This window comes from Podarcis muralis, chromosome 3 (assembly GCF_964188315.1).
Source record: "Podarcis muralis chromosome 3, rPodMur119.hap1.1, whole genome shotgun sequence".
Taxonomy (NCBI): Eukaryota; Metazoa; Chordata; class Lepidosauria; order Squamata; family Lacertidae; genus Podarcis; species Podarcis muralis.
The window spans coordinates 49,909,769-49,928,679 of record NC_135657.1 but is presented as its reverse complement, the minus strand read 5'-3'; the positions used below and the strand labels follow the sequence as shown (position 1 = coordinate 49,928,679).

General features: G+C 45.3%; 1 protein-coding gene and 1 long non-coding RNA gene across 4 annotated transcripts in view; both read left to right on the top strand.

Annotated features, from left to right (window-relative positions):
* Window positions 1-92: 92 nt before the first annotated feature.
* Window positions 93-2,047, top strand: LOC114594335 (uncharacterized). The gene is made up of 2 exons (XR_013392201.1): window positions 93-218; window positions 1,110-2,047. It is a non-coding gene; the product is annotated as an uncharacterized LOC114594335 (long non-coding RNA).
* Window positions 2,048-3,500: 1,453 nt separating this feature from the next.
* Window positions 3,501-18,911, top strand: part of LOC114594336 (uncharacterized) — a 33,231-nt gene continuing 17,820 nt past the window's right edge. Inside the window, exons 1-10 of one of the 3 annotated variants that reach the window (XM_028723896.2) lie at window positions 3,501-4,512; window positions 6,465-7,040; window positions 9,372-9,468; window positions 10,310-10,555; window positions 11,951-12,095; window positions 13,350-13,449; window positions 14,085-15,507; window positions 15,703-15,826; window positions 16,869-17,019; window positions 18,201-18,416. In XM_028723896.2, coding sequence (XP_028579729.2) covers window positions 6,615-7,040; window positions 9,372-9,468; window positions 10,310-10,555; window positions 11,951-12,095; window positions 13,350-13,449; window positions 14,085-15,507; window positions 15,703-15,826; window positions 16,869-17,019; window positions 18,201-18,416 — 2,928 coding nt within the window. In that variant the 5' untranslated portion in view covers window positions 3,501-4,512; window positions 6,465-6,614. Of the gene's footprint in view, window positions 4,513-6,464; window positions 7,041-8,322; window positions 8,875-9,371; window positions 9,469-10,309; window positions 10,556-11,950; window positions 12,096-13,349; window positions 13,450-14,084; window positions 15,508-15,702; window positions 15,827-16,868; window positions 17,020-18,200; window positions 18,417-18,911 lie in introns of those variants that run through there. The other 2 variants (XM_077925833.1, XM_077925832.1) reach the window with 2 other exon arrangements.

Genomic DNA, 18,911 nt, shown 5'->3' with positions numbered 1-18,911 from the left:
GGCGCCTAGGCCCCGCCTCCATTCCAAAATGGGGGCGGGGACAATCGGCATGTGGCCACACACACACAGGGCGGGGCTGCTTTCTAGGTTGCCACAGAGACAGAAAGACGAGAAGCACACTTCCACTCCAAGGTTCCAAGACTCGAGGCTTTTGTCAACCGCGATGAAGTTATATTGCCATCACGTGGCACCTAAATCTTGAGAAATAAGTAAAGAAGGCAAGTACGTCGTCAAGGGAAGTATATAAAGTGCGCCTTCCTTCAATGCAGCGCTGCTTTTTGTGGGAATGTTTCGAGACCACTTAACTGGTATTATTACGCTTGGCGCAACTTGAGCGTTTTATAAGGTTCCGGTTTGTCTTTCTTTCTGCAATAACTGGAGCAAGGGTTGTCATGTTTGGTCTAATAGGTTCTTCCTATTCCTATGATTTGCGTTTACTGCTGTTAAATTATGACAGCAACACCCGGAGGAGCACAAATCTCCCGCCCAGCCTTCAATATGCATACAGCACTCGTTACTTTCTGCCAGGACTGTGTTGAAGTTCCAGCAGAAAGAAAGAAAAAACGAAAGACAAACCAGAACCTTATAAAAGGAGGGTGCGCAGGAACTTTTGTGCAGAATAAACTTCACGAGTACTTAATTCAGACACTTGGATGGAGACGTAGTCAACGTGTATACAGTGGAATTCTCACTTTACCTCCCTAATAGCAGCTTGCTCTGTTTTGGGATTTGTTGATGCAGGAAACTATGTTCTCTTACCTGTCCTTACATTTGATTTGATGGGGCCCGAGAAAATGCCAGTTGCATGGGGATTTCTCATGGTTGTCAATGCAAGCAGTTGTTTTGGTGCACCCTTTGCAGGTAAATCAACCAATGCAAATCTGTTATTTTATTAGGCAGTTAGTTCCTACCCCCCCCCCCCCACCTGACAGTTATTTAGCAGTCTCTTTACTATGCTGCCTGTGTCTGGGATGTGGCCCCGGAAAGTAGGAAGAATTTTTAAAATCTCTTTTGGTTTGTCATTTTAACGCAAGGTTTTACAGGAACAGTTGAAATAAAGTTATTCTTTGAGAAAGTCTGGAAAATTAACCTGCATATTTTTATTGCAGGTGCAATGTATGACTTGCTCGGCAACTACAATATTGGCTTTGTAGTAACTGGAATTTGCAATATTGCTGCAGCTAGCATCCTTGCTTTCATTCCATGGCTGCAAAGAGAAACAACACAGTCATCGAAAAACTATCTTAATGCGTCTGCATGTGTGATAACAAACACCATAGTTCCTTGGAAATCACCCACTCCTTCGTTAGGGGTAAATACCATTATTCTACACTCTGTTCTAAACAAGTAGAATCTGGCTTTGCCACAGAAATTTGATGACCAACCTGAAGACAAAGGAGAGCATCTTGAGGGCAGAGCTGATATGAGGCCAGTGCAGGATATACCAGTATCAGATGCAGAAACTTTGGCATCATTCAAACAAGCAGAGCGCAGAGTGTCTTTTGCAGATGACCAACCTCAGGATAAAGGAGAGCATCCTGAGAGCAGAGCTGATGCCAAGAGTTCAGGATCTACACATCCGACAGGATACCCTCCCCTAATAAGAGGAATGGCTTTCCTAGAGAACTCTGAAGGTGATGAAGAGCCCAGCCAATTCGAAACCAATAAAAACCCCCTTTAGAAGTGAAACTTCAACACATGTAATACAGGCACAGCAAATGCCTTCGACTTCCCATGGAAAAGAAGGGGGTATGGCATTTGCCAGTGATGATGATGATGGTGAACAAGCACCACAACAGAAATGATCAGAGTGCAGCAGCAATGTTAATAATACTGGATCAGTTACAAATCTGTCTGTCTGGCCCGTCAAGGGTACATTATTTGTCTGAGTAGTATTCACAAAACATTATTTACTAAAAAGCACTTCTCTTAGCTGTATATTATTTTTGTAAGTTAGATGTACAAACAATTTGTAATTGACTGGATTTCTAGTGGTGGCTGACAAGTTTTTGACAATTGCTTTTTAAAAATAAAATGTTGTTGTTTAGTTGTGTCTGACTCTTTGTGACCCCATGGACCAGAGCACGCCAGGCACTCCTGTCTTCCACTGCCTCCCACAGTTTGGTGAAACTCATGCTGGTAGCTTCGAGAACACTATCCAACCATTTCGTCCTCTGTCGTCCCCTTCTCCTTGTGCCCTCCGTCTTTCCCAACATCAGGATCTTTTCCAGGGAGTCTTCTCTTCTCACGAGGTGGCCAAAGTATTGGAGCCTCACCTTCAGGATCTGTCCTTCCAGTGAACACTCAGGGCTGATTTCCTTAAGAATGGATAGGTTTGTTCTTCTTGCAGTCCATGGGACTCTCAAGAGTCTCCTCCAGCACCATAATTCAAAAGCATCAATTCTTCGGCGATCAGCCTTCTTTATGGTCCAGCTCTCACTTCCATACATCACTAAAAAATAAAATAAAGCTCCTCAATTCTTTTTCTTTAGCTGGATTGGCTTGATACTGTTTTTATTTCTGCATATATACAACCTGAGCATAACCTTGCAGCATGAACACCCCAGAAGATCTTGCTTCTCTATTAGTTGCAGCTTTGGATGAAGCAGAGAGCAAGCATGTCTCTGTGTCTCCTGCTTCCAGCTTCTTCACACATAACTCTTCTGGCTACTGTTCTCATAATTAGTAGCTAGGTGAGTGGGTCTGGAGGAACCATTACTTACTTGTAGTTCCTGCAACCTATCTCATTGTTTTGGGATGCTGCTGGGGACACATAGTGGCCAAAGAAACATGGCTGACCAGCTCAGCAACCTCCTTTATTAGATTCTAGCCCTCACTGGATACAGGGCCCCAAGAATGGCAAGGGACTCGGGGCATTATCCAGACTGACCCCCCCCCACCTCCAACATGAAAAGATTTTTGTGTTGCAGGTTCAATTATTTTCCTAAGATGGCATAGTGTTTCACTAGTTTTATTACCAATACAGTGACAGAGCAGCATGGAGATGAGTCTGACTGAGGAATCCATACACTGGCCAGGTGGAGGCAGGGCAAAACACAGCAGTAGAGCCACTGCTACACCCACAACCCCATCGCTCATGCTGGCCAGGGCACGCTTGTGGGTTGCGCTAGCCTGGAAATGGTGTGGCAATCCGGCCCAGTGTCATCAAGTGATGGCACTGGAGCTGCTTCAGGAGCCAGAGGAACCTGGGCAGGCACAGTCCCCCCATGTGAAACTCCATTGGGGGACTCTGAGTGGGTGGCTGCTGACAAGAGAGCCTGCTGGCAGTAGTTCTACCTGCACTTTGGGCAGGTGGAATCGTGAACTCTGTGCCTTGGGAGATGTTCTGGACTGGGGAAAGATTCACCTCCAGCCTGGCGGAGGGTCTTTGCCTTGTTGATGGCTCCCTGAATGGATCTTGACCCTGTCTTTCTTTCTTGGCTATCCAGGTTGGCTTGGACTCAGGAAGACTGGTTTGTTCTGTGAAAGTGTGGAGGAGAAGACTGTTATTATGATGGTTATTTTACTAATAGGCTGTCGCTCAGGATGCCTTTCTCCGTGCTTTTATTATGAGATTATCATTAATGTTTCCAATGTGTTTTTAATGTTCTGCACTGCCATGAGATCTTCCAACGACGGAATTGACAATCCCGTGCAAGGCAGTAGCTGAACTTGATGGTGTCGTACTGGAAGCTAGGAAAGTGCGGAAGCAGAAGACATAAGTCCCAGCAGAGAAATGAAGGCGACCCTGCAGAATGTAGATATGCATGCACTGGGCTTGCAGTTACGGAACAACGGGAAGCGCGCGAAATCCTGCAGGGAGCTGGCCTTGCGCGCGCCCCACTCTCGCCTCCCATCCCGCCACGATCCTCCCGCGGGGACGTCGAGGGATGTGTGGGGTATGCCCCCTCAGCCCGAGGTGGGGCTCGGCCGGGTCGGGGCGGTGGCAACACTTCGTTCTCCCGCTGCTGCTTGCCGATCCCGGAGCCACGTGGTGGGGCCTAGGGACGCTGCTTGGGAGGCTTGAGAGGCTGAGCCTACGAGGGGGACGGACCTGCCGGTTGTGCACGTCCAGGATCTGCTCTGTTCTCTGCAATGCCCTCCGCGCCCCTCGGAGAAGCTTCCCACCAGGGCTGTCTCGGCGAGGCGAGGAGCACAGTAGCTCTCTTCCGACGGGGGGGAATAAAGCGGGGTTCCCCGCGCTGCCGCCCCTCCCCGCCCCTTTGGCGAGCCGAGGCTTCAGCCCTTCCTGTTTACGGTTGCTGTAGCTACGACGGCAGCCCTCGACGCCTTGCTGTCGCTCCTCGAAGGATTAGGTCTTTCCCTTCAAGCCCCGGGAGGCTTCCTATGCAGACACAGCAGCGACTGAGACGGGCGGAGTGGAGAAGACGCGTCTGGATGAGCGCCAGAGGGGGACTCTTTCCTCTGTCACAAACCCAGCCCACCTTCCCGCAGAGTTGCTCAGGGTGGTGTTCTTGCTTCTTCATTTTATCCTCACAACAGCCCTGTGAGGTAGGTTCGGCTGTGAGACAGTGATTGGACCAAGCGTACCCAGTGAGTTTCGTGGCTGAGTGGGGATTGGAACCCTGGGGTGTCCTGGCCCTAGTCTAGAACCGCACTGGCTCCTTGCCCCATTTTGCGTGGGATACATAGCACACAATTTGGAAGAGCCTCGTGGCGTTTTAATGCTATTACAGCATTTCTGATGGCTGCGTGACTGAAGTGTATGGTTCAAGTTCTTTGCTATCCCAAGGTTACAATCCTGCTCACAGTTACCTGGGAGCAATTCCCACTAGTCTCAGTCGTTATGTTTCATGCTTGGACAATGTATAATGCATGAACCTTGGACCAAATAGTACCTAAGAGCCAGCTTCACTCAGGAGTAAATTTCACGGTGTTCCCATGGAGGTGCATAGGATTGCATTAAGCAGGTGCCTTTTGCAGTTTCGTAATCTGATTTTCAGTATTTCATCTTAAACCTCTCAAGCGTGCAAATGGCTGCTGTTATAACATTGACTATTCTTGCACTTACTGTATTTTTTAAAGTGTGTCACAAAAAACTATAATAAGAAAAAAGTCTTCAGAAATGACGTTAGTTAAACCTTAAGAAAACTTATGCCGAATTCCTATATAGTTCTGGACTGAAACTGCTCAGAGCAGCTGTGAAATCTTAGTTTTCGGGTTGTTTTGTTTTGTTTTGTTTACAAAAGATAGGACAAGCACCATGCAGGGCTGCTTTTAATGCAGTAGGATATTTTGAAACAGGCCAGAGGATTGGACAAGAGGCCTCATTAGATGGCTTCCGGGTTAATCCATTGCAGCAAAATCAGAGAGGTTGTTGACCAACTCTAGTCTTTCAGAGCTTATTATGCCATTATCATTGTGTTAGTCTTTAATTGTTAAAGTATTCTCTGTTGTTCTTCCAAGTGGAGGTTCTTTCAGCCATGGCCAGGGTGATGGTGTGTCCACTTTTGACTTCCATCATTAGGTAGTGGCTGGCCAATGACGGAGAGTGTCTGTGCCCTTGACCAAAACTACCACGTGTGTAAATGTGAGGAAGGGTTCAGTCCATATGAGGCAAGTGTAGCGGCACAGAGCCTGTATAAAGGCCCCTAGCAACATGATTAGTTTTTACCAAGGCAGCTACTGAGGGATTCTGTATAAAACCTTTTGTCTTTGTGTGGCTAAGCATACAGTATTGGTAGGGGCTAAGAGAGAAATGGGGACGCGGGTGGCGCTGTGGGTTAAAGCCTCAGCGCCTAGGACTTGCCGATTGAAAGGTCGGCGGTTCGAATCCCCGTGGCGGGGTGCGCTCCCGTCGTTCGGTCCCAGTGCCTGCCAACCTAGCAGTTCGAAAGCACCCTCAGGTGCAAGTAGATAAATAGGGACCGCTTACTAGCGGGAAGGTAAACGGCGTTCCGTGTGCTGCGCTGGCTCGCCAGATGCAGCTTGTCACGCTGGCCACATGACCCGGAAGTGTCTGCGGACAGCGCTGGCTCCCGGCCTATAGGGTGAGATGAGCGCACAACCCTAGAGTCTGGCAAGACTGGCCCGTACGGGCAGGGGTACCTTTACCTTTACCTTTTTAAGAGAGAAATACTGGCATCTGGATACAACTGATATTTGTGGGTTCTCTCTAATCCCTTCTCATCCTCACATTTCCACCCCAAACTCTTCGTCACTAAAACATGCTACGTTCTATAGAAAGTTCAATAAAGAGGGACAGGTAGAACAAACTAAGATCTGCCTTAGTGTGAGCCCATCATTCTGTCAACAAGAAGACTCCAGTGCTTTTGAGAAAATGATAATATGGAGAGGGGAGGAAGGAGAGAATTATCTATTTTGCCTTGAGCTCTTTGGAGGAAAGGTGGCATTTAGAATAAATAACAACAACAACAACAACAACAACAACAGCTTACTTAATGTTTACTACTTAAAACCTGACTACTGCACATTTTTTCCAGGTTTTATTGAAAAAAAGAACTTTATCCTTCAGTGCAAAAAACCCCTATTCTGTTAAATCAAAATGAAGGACATTAGGATTAGTTTCCACAAACTTTACTCATTTTCAGCTACATTCACAGTTCCATAAGAAGAGTTTCAAAAGGTGGAAAATGGAATCAGATATTTTCAAGAGGAAAGACTGTTTATCTCAGCAGGTTGTAAAAGATTTGCCAGCCCAAGCATCATGCCATAGCACAACTGATGAAACAACGGGATCTTCCTTAAGTCTGGGTTGGGTAAGCAGCACAAACAACCCTTTTCCTGCACAGTTTACATCCTTGAATACGTCCAGCACACTGGAAAGAGACGTTGGCCTACCTGGTGACCTAGGCCACCTTCAAATCTTTCAGGATGCCAAGCCATTCAGTTACACAGCCAGCTCTATTCTTTTTCCTCACTTATTACCACCAACTCAGGCAGGAACAGTCCCTGCTGGTAAAAACAGTGAAACCCTGGGAATCCCAAATGCTGCCGCTGCTACTTCTCCTCCTCCTCTGATAACTCAAGATGCTATATGCTGTCAAAACGGTAAACAGGTGAGGTTGTGTTCCATTTAAACTAAGTTAACATTATTACAATCCAAACCCTCTAATTCTGTACACCCTGCTGAATACTGCACTAGTGTCTATTCAAAACAAAGGGTGCCTCCAGACTGTCACTATTTTACAGGAGGAATTTAAGCGCACACTGGAACTTTAGGTTTTCCACAGTTAAAGTGTATTAAAGCACCCTGTTGTTCTAGTACAACAAATCCACTTAAAAAAATAATTTTAAAATGGACATTTTGTGGTTAAGAAAGTGATGGCGAAATGGACTGAAAAATGTGAGATGATTGAATGATTAATGGGGCAGCATGTAAACACCCCACAAGCAAATGAGGATGAAAGTTTGTTGCTGTCCAACTGCCCTGTAAACATATCAGAATGAATGCCCTATATAAGGACATATTCTAACAACCATGTAAGTTTTGTGCAGGCAAATTATGATGAATGCTAAATAAATGGATTACCTGGACTTCAACTGCCATCAGCCCCACCCAGTAATGGCTAATGATTAAGGATAATGTGAGAGGTAGTTGTTTATTCCTCCTTGTGGCGTTCGTACAGAGTCCCCGGTCGTTTCACAGACTATTGACCCGTACACCACTAATCCGCTGTCACCAACCAGGTCCTCAACGGTAAAATCACTTCAGCCTCAGTCAGGTTCTCAATTAATAGAGAAGAGTGTGTTTTATTTCAATCACAAACAAACTTTTACGGCATTGCAAACATTGTTACTCTTTACTTTCTTAGTCTTATTTTCCTCTCTCTATCTCTTCTACCTCCCATCACTCAAGAACCAACTGCCCTAACTGTCTCTCTCTTACCAACTGCCTACCAACAGATTCTCCAACTGCCTTTCCCAACCAGCCAACCCACTAAAACCAACCAACTACCCACCAACAGCTCCCAACAACAATAGCAACCAGGGACGCGGACTTATAAAAAATATTGGGGGGGCCCGGGAAAGCTCATGAATAATAAATAAGCTCATGAATATGCAAATAAAGTGGCGCCGCCTCCTCGTGAGCGAATAGGGGAGAGCGTGCTGCGCCTATTAATCAGCTCCAAAGGAAATTGGGTGGAGCTTTTGCTCGGGAGGGAGGGCAGGAGGCATGCAGTCCGCCCCTCCCTGTGCATTTTGGGCTGGGGGAGGGGCGGCGATGGCGCTCTGCTGGAGGGGCGCCAGAGATTATTGGGGGGGCGGAGCCCCCCCAAACGAATTTTTGAGGGGGCTCGGGCCCCCTCAAGCCCCATGGAGTCGGCGCCTATGATAGCAACTAACTCAAGCCTCGGGCTAAGCCCTTTTATACACAGGGAGGCGCCGCCTCTGGCTTTCCTATTGGTCTATATTTTTAACCATAACTTCCCCACCTGTTCAAACATTTTCTAAATCAATGGGCAAACGCCACACTCCCTTAAAGATATAATCTGCATTTAACAACAAAGAGCCCTACTGTATCAGGCTGCAAGCCTGTTGGGTCCAGGATTCTGTTCCCACAGTGGCCAATCAGATACCTATGGGAAATAGGCTAGCCTTACCTGAATGAAACTGCATTCTCCCCCCTTGTGATTCCCAGTAACTGATATTCAGAGGCAAACTGCGTCCCAGCAGGGAAGCTAGAACTCCTTCTTCTTTGGTGATCACTCGCAGCTGAGTAAGATTGTCTGTAAGTGACTGTGGAGGCCATTTCTGGATCCACATGTCCTTCCACAGTGGGGAAATAGGTTTCCAGACGGGAGTTGATCACGGTGAGCATTTGCCAAACGTGCCTTCCTCTTAGCACGTTTCTCCTTTTCGTCCTGAGTTTAAGCTTCTTCAAAGTCCATGGTAAAAGCTGTTCTCTAACTGGAACGCTCGCAGGCGTTTATATTACATTTTTAAAGATTTGCCTTGAGAGAGTCTTATAGCTGCATCCTCCATGAATTGATTTAATTCTCCAAATTGGTGGTCATCACTGTGGGAGTGAATCCTGTAGTTTTAACTATGTGCTGTGTGAAGAAATACTTTCTTTTATCTGTCCTGACCATATATTCCTTGACTATAGATTACTTGGAAGCAAGTCCCACTGTACTCAGTGTGATTTACTCTCAGATGTGCATAGGATTGTAGTTCCATGACTAATTTAAGCCCAGTTGCAGAGATGAGGAAGCTGTGGACCTCCATTGGTTGTTGACCTACAACTCCCATAATCCCTAACCATTGGCCATGCTGGGGCAGATGGGAATTGGAGCCCAACTATCTGGAGGGCCACAGGTTCCCCATCCTTGTCCTACTGCTTTTAAGGGTTAAGTTAGACAATTTTTCATTTTATTTTCTTCTTTCAGAGTCCAGGGCAGCAGGAACAGCTCATAATGCACCAGATGGAGCACCTTCAACAGCTAGTAGCTGAACAGCAGAAAATAATTTCGTTCTTTAATTCAGGTACTACAAGGAATGAAAGATTCCTGCCTTTTTCGTCAGTGTGTTATATCTTCCAGCATAATTTGAGGAGGCTATAAAAATAACCACAGCTCTTTGGGTCATCTTGACCCAAGGTGCTGCTTTTTTAAACACATTTCAAAAGAGCAGGGTGGATGCAAGAAATTACAGGGGATTTCAGGAGGATTGTGTAAGCGGGACATTCTAATGATGCTTGGCTTTCTCCACAAAAACAATTCTAGTGCCTATTAAAACATCACACACAAAACATAATTTTCTGTTGATAAATGATAGATATATATGAAATAGGGAGCGTCTAGACAGGTGTTTATTGTAGGATGATAGTTCCCCTCATGGATGCATTTTTTTTGGTAGTACCCACACATCATTGGCATCAAAATTCCAGCTTGTCATTTACTCTCCATACCCTTTTATTCTGGGTTTATCATTTCCAGGGGAAATCCAGTAAGTAGAAATAGCCTCTAGTCAACAGCCTGTTTGAGATATATCAGTGACCTATTTGAAAATTCAGCCCCCATCTGGAAGCACCTAGAGTTTATCAAAAGTTGAAGAAAAAGCTGATGCTGGCAACCCATTTGTGATAATATCAATAATCTACATACAGATTTTAAGATCTCATCTGGAGTTGCCTATAGTTTCACCATATGTGCATTCAGAAGCAAACAATAGCCTTCAGAAAGGTTGGGCAACTAGTTTGGCACTGAGGTAGATAAATCATTTGTTTTTAGCGTGGAGTCAGTTTAGTAGATACTTTCTGGATAAATGGGAAATAGACATCAAGGACCACACTAATTTTTGCTCCTTGCTTTGTTTCTTTATCCAGGCTTTTCAGCTTCTGCTGGTATTCCCCCTCACCTTCTTGCTATGATCCCATCCCTTCCAGGAGTCCCAGCTGCTTTATTCCCTGTCCAGTTCCCTTCGGAGAATTCTTTGCAAGCTCAGAATAATGGAAGCTCACAAACCAGTCCCTTAATAATAAAGCCTACTTTCCAGCAACTTGCCACAGAAACCTCAGCAAACAGCAACTTCTTAGAAGTTTCAAGGGAGCACCCTGAACCTCACGAAAAAGGTGATGAGCTAAAGTAAAATAACCAAAGTAAAGCTGCAAGCACCTAGCAATGGTTTAAACAGAAGAAAGAAACACAGAATGAATAATTTTTTGTTTTTATATTCCCATTCTCTCTCTCTCTCTCTCTCTCTCTCTCTCTCTCTCTCTCTCTCTCTCTCTCACACACACACACACACACACACAAGCCCATAAAACATATGTTGGAGTGAATCAGACTTGGAAAGGTTTGTAGACATGCAATTGAATCTATGTGTCTAAGTTCTAATTTGAGCATGAACCATTGAATGTGGACCAGAGAGGTTCCCTCCAAATTACAGAGTAAACCAAAATTGTCCACCAGCCCTAGTTGGGAGTAAAAGGTAAAAATAAAGGACCCCTGGATGGTTAAGTCCATTCAAAGGCGACTGTGGGGTTGCGGCGCTCATCTCGCTTTCAGGCCGAGGGAGCCGGTGTTCGTCCACAGACAGCTTCCTGGGTCATGTGGCCAGCATGACTAAACAGCTTCTGGTGCGACGGAACACTGCGATGGAAACCAGAGCGCACGGAATCACCATTTACCTTCCTGCCACAGCAGTACCTATTTTTTTACTTGCAGTGGTGTGCTTTTGAACTGTTAGGTTGGCGGGAGATGGGACAGAGCAACAGGAACTCACTCCGTTGTGGGGATTCAAACTGCCAACCTCCCGATCGGCAAGCCCAAGAAGCTCAGTGGTTTAGACCACAATGCCACCTGCGTCCCACAGTTGGGAGTAGGGTTGGTGGAGTAGCCTAACGAGCAGAAATGGCTGGTGTTCATTTATTTGTGGACAGAAATCTATCCAGTGTCTACCATAGGTATTCACTGTTATTTTTGTCTACATATGAAGTGTAATTAATGACCCCCCTCCCCATTTCCATTGTGTTTCCTTTGCACTGAAATGAATGGTATGGTATAACATCATGTAATCATGACATGACATGACATTCTGCCACAATGCACAGTACACAACTAGTGTAGCTTTTGCCGGAAGCTAACCCGCAGTGCAGTGGAAACAGTGCTGCATGCAACGAACCTGGGTTGGAATGGAAACTGATGCTTTCTTACATCCCTTAAATGCGAGTTCTGCCTTTTTTTTGGTGTGTGTGGAGGGGAGTCAGCACTCTGCCACTGAAGCTACTTGGGCCTCAAATGACAATGCTAGATCCAGGAGCCACTCCCCCAAACAATCTGCATCTTATCCAGATTCAGTCTCAGTTTATTTAGAGAAACAAATATCTTGGGGGTACGTTTCCACCCTTTAATACATGAAAAGGTTCCCTGGGACATTGTTACCAGTTTCCCCTCCTTCTCCCCTCCCCTGTTCAAGAGACCTAATTAATGTAGTAAAAGCCTTTATTTTCTTTCCTGATATTTAGAAGCAAGTCTGCCAGGTGGAGAACCTTGGCTTGAAACTTCGCCACCTGTTACAGAACAAAGGGGGGAGCAACAGTTAGAGGAAAATGCTTCTCTTTCCCCTTTTGGATTAAGAATGAACACGAAGACACGGAATGTAGATGACAGGTGAGGGGAAAATCTAATATTATAAAACTCTTAAAACATTAAAAAAATTCTAAAACTGTTAAAACATTTACAACTGGTGGAAGGTTTGGTGCAAATGTTAAGTGGGGAAAGGAGCACATTTTATTTATCCCCTTTTTGTATAGGATAGGGATGGGGGAACTTTTCTCTCAGGAGCCAAAGTCCCATGGGGTGGAGGGGCGAGGAGTCAATCAGGGGCCACACAAAAGTAAAAAGTTCCTGAAGAGAGTTTTGAAAATGTGTATTGAGTGGCTGATTGCTGACCCAGTCCAGATTTCCACCACTGAAAGCATGTACAGTGGTACCTTGGGTTAAGAACTTAATTCGTTCTGGAGGTCCGTTCTTTACCTGAAACTGTTCTTAACCTGAGGTACCACTTTAGCTAATGGGGCCTTCCGGTGCCACTGCGCGATTTCTATTCTCATCCTGAAACAAAGTTCTTAACCCGAGGTATTATTTCTGGGTTAGCAGAGTCTGTAACCTGAAGTACCTGTAACCCGAGGTACCACTGTATCACATCTGCAGACCACTGGTGCTGATCTGTACTTTCCCACCTGAGGAGAGCGTTGAATGTGCAGATTGGCCCAGCTGTCTCCCAATTTGGTTTGCACTTTCAAAGCTCTCTAAACCTTCAAAGACCCACACTTTAAAAGCAGTCCAGATGTAATCCAGTACTGGGTGAGATCCAGCCCATGGACCATAGGTTCCTCACCCCTCATATAGGAGGGATCCCTTGATATCTTTACAACATCCAAATCCAATACTGTCTAGAGGTGGAAGCATTTTTACATGAACAGCATTATTTCAAGCTAAAAATTAAGAAACTACCATAAAATCAGTCCAGGGACATAGAAAGCTGCCTTATACTTCTTCAGACTCTTGGTCCATCTAGCTCAGTATGGTCTACAGTGAGTACCAGTGGCTTTCTATGATTTTTGGCAGGTTCTCCTTCTGCATGCAAAGCAGATGTTTTACTGCTGAGCTGTGGCCCTTTCCCCATGAGGGTGTTGATAAATGTGAGCTAATTAGACTTGACACAGTGAGGAAATTCTGAACCTCTTGAGGGGGGAGTGAAGGGAATGCAATGGTAGGATATCCATTGCCACTTCTCTTATTAGTATTCTGCCATTTCCCCTTCCAAGTTTGAAGCAGCATAACATGCCTCAGCCGCCATTCGTCGTAATGGAAAATGGCTGCAGAATATTTATGTTCAAATCTGCTTTATTATTTCCCTAGACCAATCAGACCTGGAATTGGAGTGAGGCGGAAGACATTTGAGGAATTTGTTGAGGAGCAACTTAAAGTCGATTCTCAACAAGCAGAGAAGCAGCAACAGGTACCAGAGCATAAGTTGTGTTAATACAATGTTTGTTATGCTGCTAAAACCCTATGGTTCTGCATGATTTCGAAACCCATTTGGCATGATTCATTCTTTGAACAGGGGTTTCATTGCTCTCTTCTGTGAGCAGGAACATGCCTGCCATTCTTTATTGAGGGCTTCTCATATATAAACAACACCTATTGGTCCATAGAAGAAATTTGGAAGTTTGTAGGGCTTTGGACTATACACTCTGGTGTGTAGATGTAAGGTTTGAGGCACCTAGGATCAGCAGGTGTCTGTCTGTGTGTGTGTGAGAGAGAGAGTCATTCCTTGGGACAGGCATCAAGCGAGCTGGCCGTGAGGTCAGGAGAACACCAGGTTGCCGGCAGTGGCCTGGCATACATACTTACTTGTGGGAAACCACCACCATCTTGAGGTGGAGGACCCCTAACACTGTAGCCTATGATAAATCCCCAATAAAATCAAGAGGAGGCTAACCATTGTCTTTGGAGCCAGAATTCTTCTCTTCAGAAACTTTGGAAATTCACACCCAAGCTCTTTGAGATTGTTTGTTTTTAATGGGATTCATTATTTATTAGAAATAAAGAAAGAAATCTCACCACATTTTAATGTCACTGCCTTCCTTACAGAACTCCCGTGAGACTAAAGCCACTGCTCAGAAGTCATTTCTGAAACGTGGGGAAGGGACCGCAAGGCTTGAAAAAAAGAGAAACAGTGTTGGCAAGGAACCAGCCAGACTTCCTAGACGCGTTAGCTTTGATTGTCAAAATAATTTCTCATGGCCTTCTCAATGGGATGCAGAAGAACTATTGGGGAAACACCCACAACTGAAAAGGCAGGTCACTAGCCCCACCGTGCTGATCATGGATGATGAAAACACACATTGTATCACCTTCAAGGGTGATGTAAAAGGCCAGCTTCATAATTGTGAGCGAAGGTCAGATGAAATAAAAGACAGCAGTGAATCTGGTGGTTGTGATAGCAAAGGGATGGTAAATGGAGAAGTATCTGGCGTACCACCTCAGTTTGACAGATCCAAATGTTCACAGGAATGTCATGAACAAATAATTGACATTAAAGCAAAGGTGACTGAAAAAAATGAAACCTCAAGTCTTGGGTCTCAAGATCATTTGGTTAGGGTTGACAAGAGATCCCTGGATTTTAAGGTTCCAATGTGGCTTATGGAGAACATAGAAGACAGAGTATCACAGGTGGCAGGAAGGTCCATGGATGCTTCACCAGATGTCCCTGAGCTTCATAACTTAGAAAGCAACCAAGACAATCAAGAGGAGCAGAGCTCTGGACTTCAGGTTGCTCAAAGCGTGACTCAGATTAGACAATGTGAACATGAGCATTGTGTTTCTAAGGGGAAAAGCCCAGAGGGCCAAGTGGAAGTCAACCCTGGGTTTAAGAAAGTCAATGATCAAATAATAAAAGTTACACCTAAATCAGATAGAAAATGTGTCACCAGAATGGCTAATTTCCAAAAGAACAGCAATGCAGGTGCTGCTAATGCTTGGGGAGGAAAGCCCCTCTCTAGTGATTCACTCTGCACATATACTGATAGTGAAGATGAACCTAAATCTCATTGCTCTCAGTTCACAGTAAAGCCTAGTAACCATAGACCAGCTAACATTGGCAAGAACATGGATCTTTCCGATGCTGACTATGCCACTGACGAACCCAGTGGAGCTGATGATTACTCATTGAAAAACCATGGAAAATTGCCTGCCAGTAAGTTTGGTGTCCAGGAACCAGCAGGTCAACAGGAGGCCACTCTTATCACAAGTAGCAGCAGCAGCAATGAATCTAGTGTTGATGATGGCAGCCTGAAATTTGGAAAGACGCTCTCCCTCCTTAGAAGACCTTCCTGCCACCCCTCAAAAACTAGAAGAGGAGGAAGGAAGTCTAAAACACAGAGCAACCGTGTTGCCAGCAATTACAGTGCAGAGTACAATTTGCAACCTCCTTCCTTGACAAGTGAACTTGTGGCCAACCTTTTCCCTGCTTTCAAAAGCAAAGCAAATGTAGATGATAAAAGAGCTATCCCAGGTAAGACATTTTAAAATGACAAGTGGTTTTTGTTTAATATCCAGAAAATTCAGCTTGCATTCAGCAAGCTCAGATAAATGGTGCAGTAGAAAAGCTTTGTTGAAGACACCTCCTTATCAAATTCAACCAAAATGGTTACACAGACTGACTTGACTCTTTGTGCTTTAACACATGTTAACATAAATCTCTTTGTAGAGCAAGTTCAGAAAAGGCACACTGATAAGTTAGAATGTGAACCGGAAGTTCAGGTGCGTCAGAGAGAAACTTCTCTCCTAGCTCAGATGAAAGAAGAACAAGCAAAAGCCATGGACTTTCTTAGGTAAGGAAATTGTTTGTGGTTATTTTCCTATAGGAATTCATATGCCATCCTTCCCGTGGGTAGCTCTTGTGCAATCCCTTTGTATCTGAGGCAAAGAACGACATCATTATCCTTCTTTAAGGTAAAGGTACCCCTGCCCGTACGGGTCAGTCTTGACAGACTCTGGGGTTGTGCGCCCATCTCACTCAAGAGGCCGGGGGCCAGCGCTGTCTGCAGACACTTCCGGGTCACGTGGCCAGCGTGACAAAGCTGCATCTGGCGAGCCAGCGCAGCACACGGAATGCCGTTTACCTTCCCGCTGGTAAGCGGTCCCTATTTATCTACTTGCACCCGAGGGTGCTTTCGAACTGCTAGGTTGGCAGGCGCTGGGACCGAGCAGCGGGAGCGCACCCCGCCGCGGGGATTCGAACCGCGACCTTTCGATCAGCAAGCCCTAGGCGCTGAGGCTTTTACCCACAGCGCCACCCGCGTCCTTCTTTAAAGCATTGCTATTTAGATTTCCAAACTTTGCCATCTGTTCTTAGAAGCTTCTGCATGCAACAAAACGCCCTTGTTCAAACAATAAAGACATAAAGAAAAGATTGAAATTATAAGTTGTTTCAGTGTCACCTGTACACTAATATGAACCAGCCTACAACTGAGTGCACAGATGGCGTTATCAAGCCAAATTAGGGAAAGACCTTTCGTAAGCCAACCAGAATGTCATAAAATAGTGCAAAAGTTCCAAGTTCTACTAAACTAGGTTTGCCAGATTTCAAAAAATCCTGACACCTGCAAAGTTATTGAGCTTTTTTTGGAAGACACCACCAAATTTGAGAAGGACATGAGTGTAACAGCACTCCATTCCAGCCTTATGGTCCAGTACAGATAGATTTTTTTTCAAGACTATGACATACCTGATTTTAATACAGGTAGTATTAAGCACATTCCCCCTATTTTTTTAAAAATGCCCAAGTCTCAGATCTGTGAAAACAAACCCTTGAGTTCCTGTACATGTGATAGCCTAGTCTTTTACATCACCCCTTGGTTTCTTTTTCAACAGAAGACAAATAAACCAATTTGAGGCCAAGAGGTTGCAGAAGTTGCATTCCCTGGAACAGTGCAAGACTGAGGAAGCCCTGAAATTGCAGAAAGAAAAGGCAGAATTTGAGAAGCATACGACAGTAGGTAAAGGAGAATCAGGGGAAATACAAGTAAGTTGTATATTGCACAATGATGCTTTTTGCATCATAGAAACCTCAAAATTAAGTGCAGTATTGTCTACACTGGCAGTGGCTTTCCAGGATTTCAGACAGGACTTCCCCCAAGCCCTACCTGCAAATGCTAGGAAGTGAACCTGTTCTGTTTTGTACACAAGGGAGATGCTCTACCACTGAGCTACCTCTCCATAATTGAATCTAATTTCCTCTTTTAAATGAGCATTTAGAGCAGCTGTCCGTAGGCTTGGCCTTCTTTAGTTTGGTGTATCAGAACACTTCTTCTTACTGGAGCTGGAAAAATGGTGAGGGCTGCATTGCAATTTAACGGGGGAGCTTACTTGCAAGGGCAGGGGAAAGGAGGACTTGTTCTTGTACCTAGGGAGATTTTCCTATTGCCGTTAAGTTGACTAATGACTTCCCCTCTCTCTGTCCTGCTCTTTGTCTTGTCCTTCATCAACTCTTTTCATCTCTACTTCCTACACAGGGAAAGAAGCCCTTGAGCATTCAGGAGCAGTCTCTTTCAGACCACTGCCAGTCCCTACATTTCTGTTTCCAGGCTTGTCAGTTCCTCTCGTACATGAACCTGTTTTATCACTACCCTGGATTTGGTCCTTTCAAGATTTACCTACCAAGTCGTTAGGTTACAAATGGTGCTTACACCCTGCCTCGCCTTGGCACACATCTCCACCATACCCCCAAATTATATGAGAATAGACTTATTCTCCCTCAGCTGCACTTTCAGGAGCTTAAATTCAGAAGGCAGCTAATCATATGCAACAGAACAGTTTCATATTACCTGTTGGGCTAGCTCAGTAGAACATGAGACTCTTAGGGTTGGGGGTTCAAGCCCAACGTTGGACAGAAGATTCCTGCATTGCAGGGGGTTGGACAAGATGACCCTCATTGTGCCTTCTGTGATCTATTCCTGTCCCTAAAGTGGACATGGCTCTCCTAGAAACCCTGCTTGAGTTGAGTCAGAAGACCCAGCCTTGGCTGACAATTGCCCACAGTGGTGCAATTGAGTATTAACCACATGTAGGTTAAGCTTGCAGTAGTACTTATGTGAGGTTTAGTGAAATAAGGAGAGGGCCTGATGTCACTCAGTCATGTTGCAACACAGAAATGGCAACACACCTTTCCCTGGAAAACCAACAACCCTGTTTTCCTAATGATAGATGTTAAAGCAGCAAATAGCAGGGCTGCAGGAGGAGTTCAGAAGGAATGAGACCCGCTGGCACGCTGCCCATGGCGAGCTGAGAAGCCAGGTCGAAGCACTGACCAAACAGAACCTGGAGCTTCAAGACGAGCTCAGGGTCTCTGAGCATCAGAAGATGGAAAGCGAAAGGAAACATGGAGCCGTGGATTCGATTGGCAGAAAAAGAGAAACGCCGGTAGGATAGGCAGACCTCCTGTTTGTGTTTGGCTTCTTGGCTTGCTTTGTTGTGAATGTGCTGTGGCTGTTTTGATGTAGCTATGCTCATTTTTAAAAGATCCACTGATGGGGAAAGGATTGCGGCTCCTTGGATGTTGCTTCTTATTCTAGAGCAGGCTTCAGAACTCTTCCTGAATGGATGGGGAAAAGCTGGCACCTTCTTTCTTCCTTTCCCCACTAGCAGATCTTCTCACAGGTAGGCAATGGGTCCTCTGAGAAGCGACAGGCTAGAGTTGGAGTCCATCCTCAACTAGCACATCTGTTTTGAGTAGGAATCTACAGGGAGGAGCAGTCTCGTGAGAGTTGCCGTCCTTTTTCCAGGAAGAATGTGGCTGGCCTGCAAGCAGCCTTAATTTTGTCTGCTCTTTAAATTAGACATATAGACAAGGCTGGCCCAGAACATTTTGGCACCTGAATGCATTCCTTGGAGGACACATCCGCTGCCCCTGTGGCT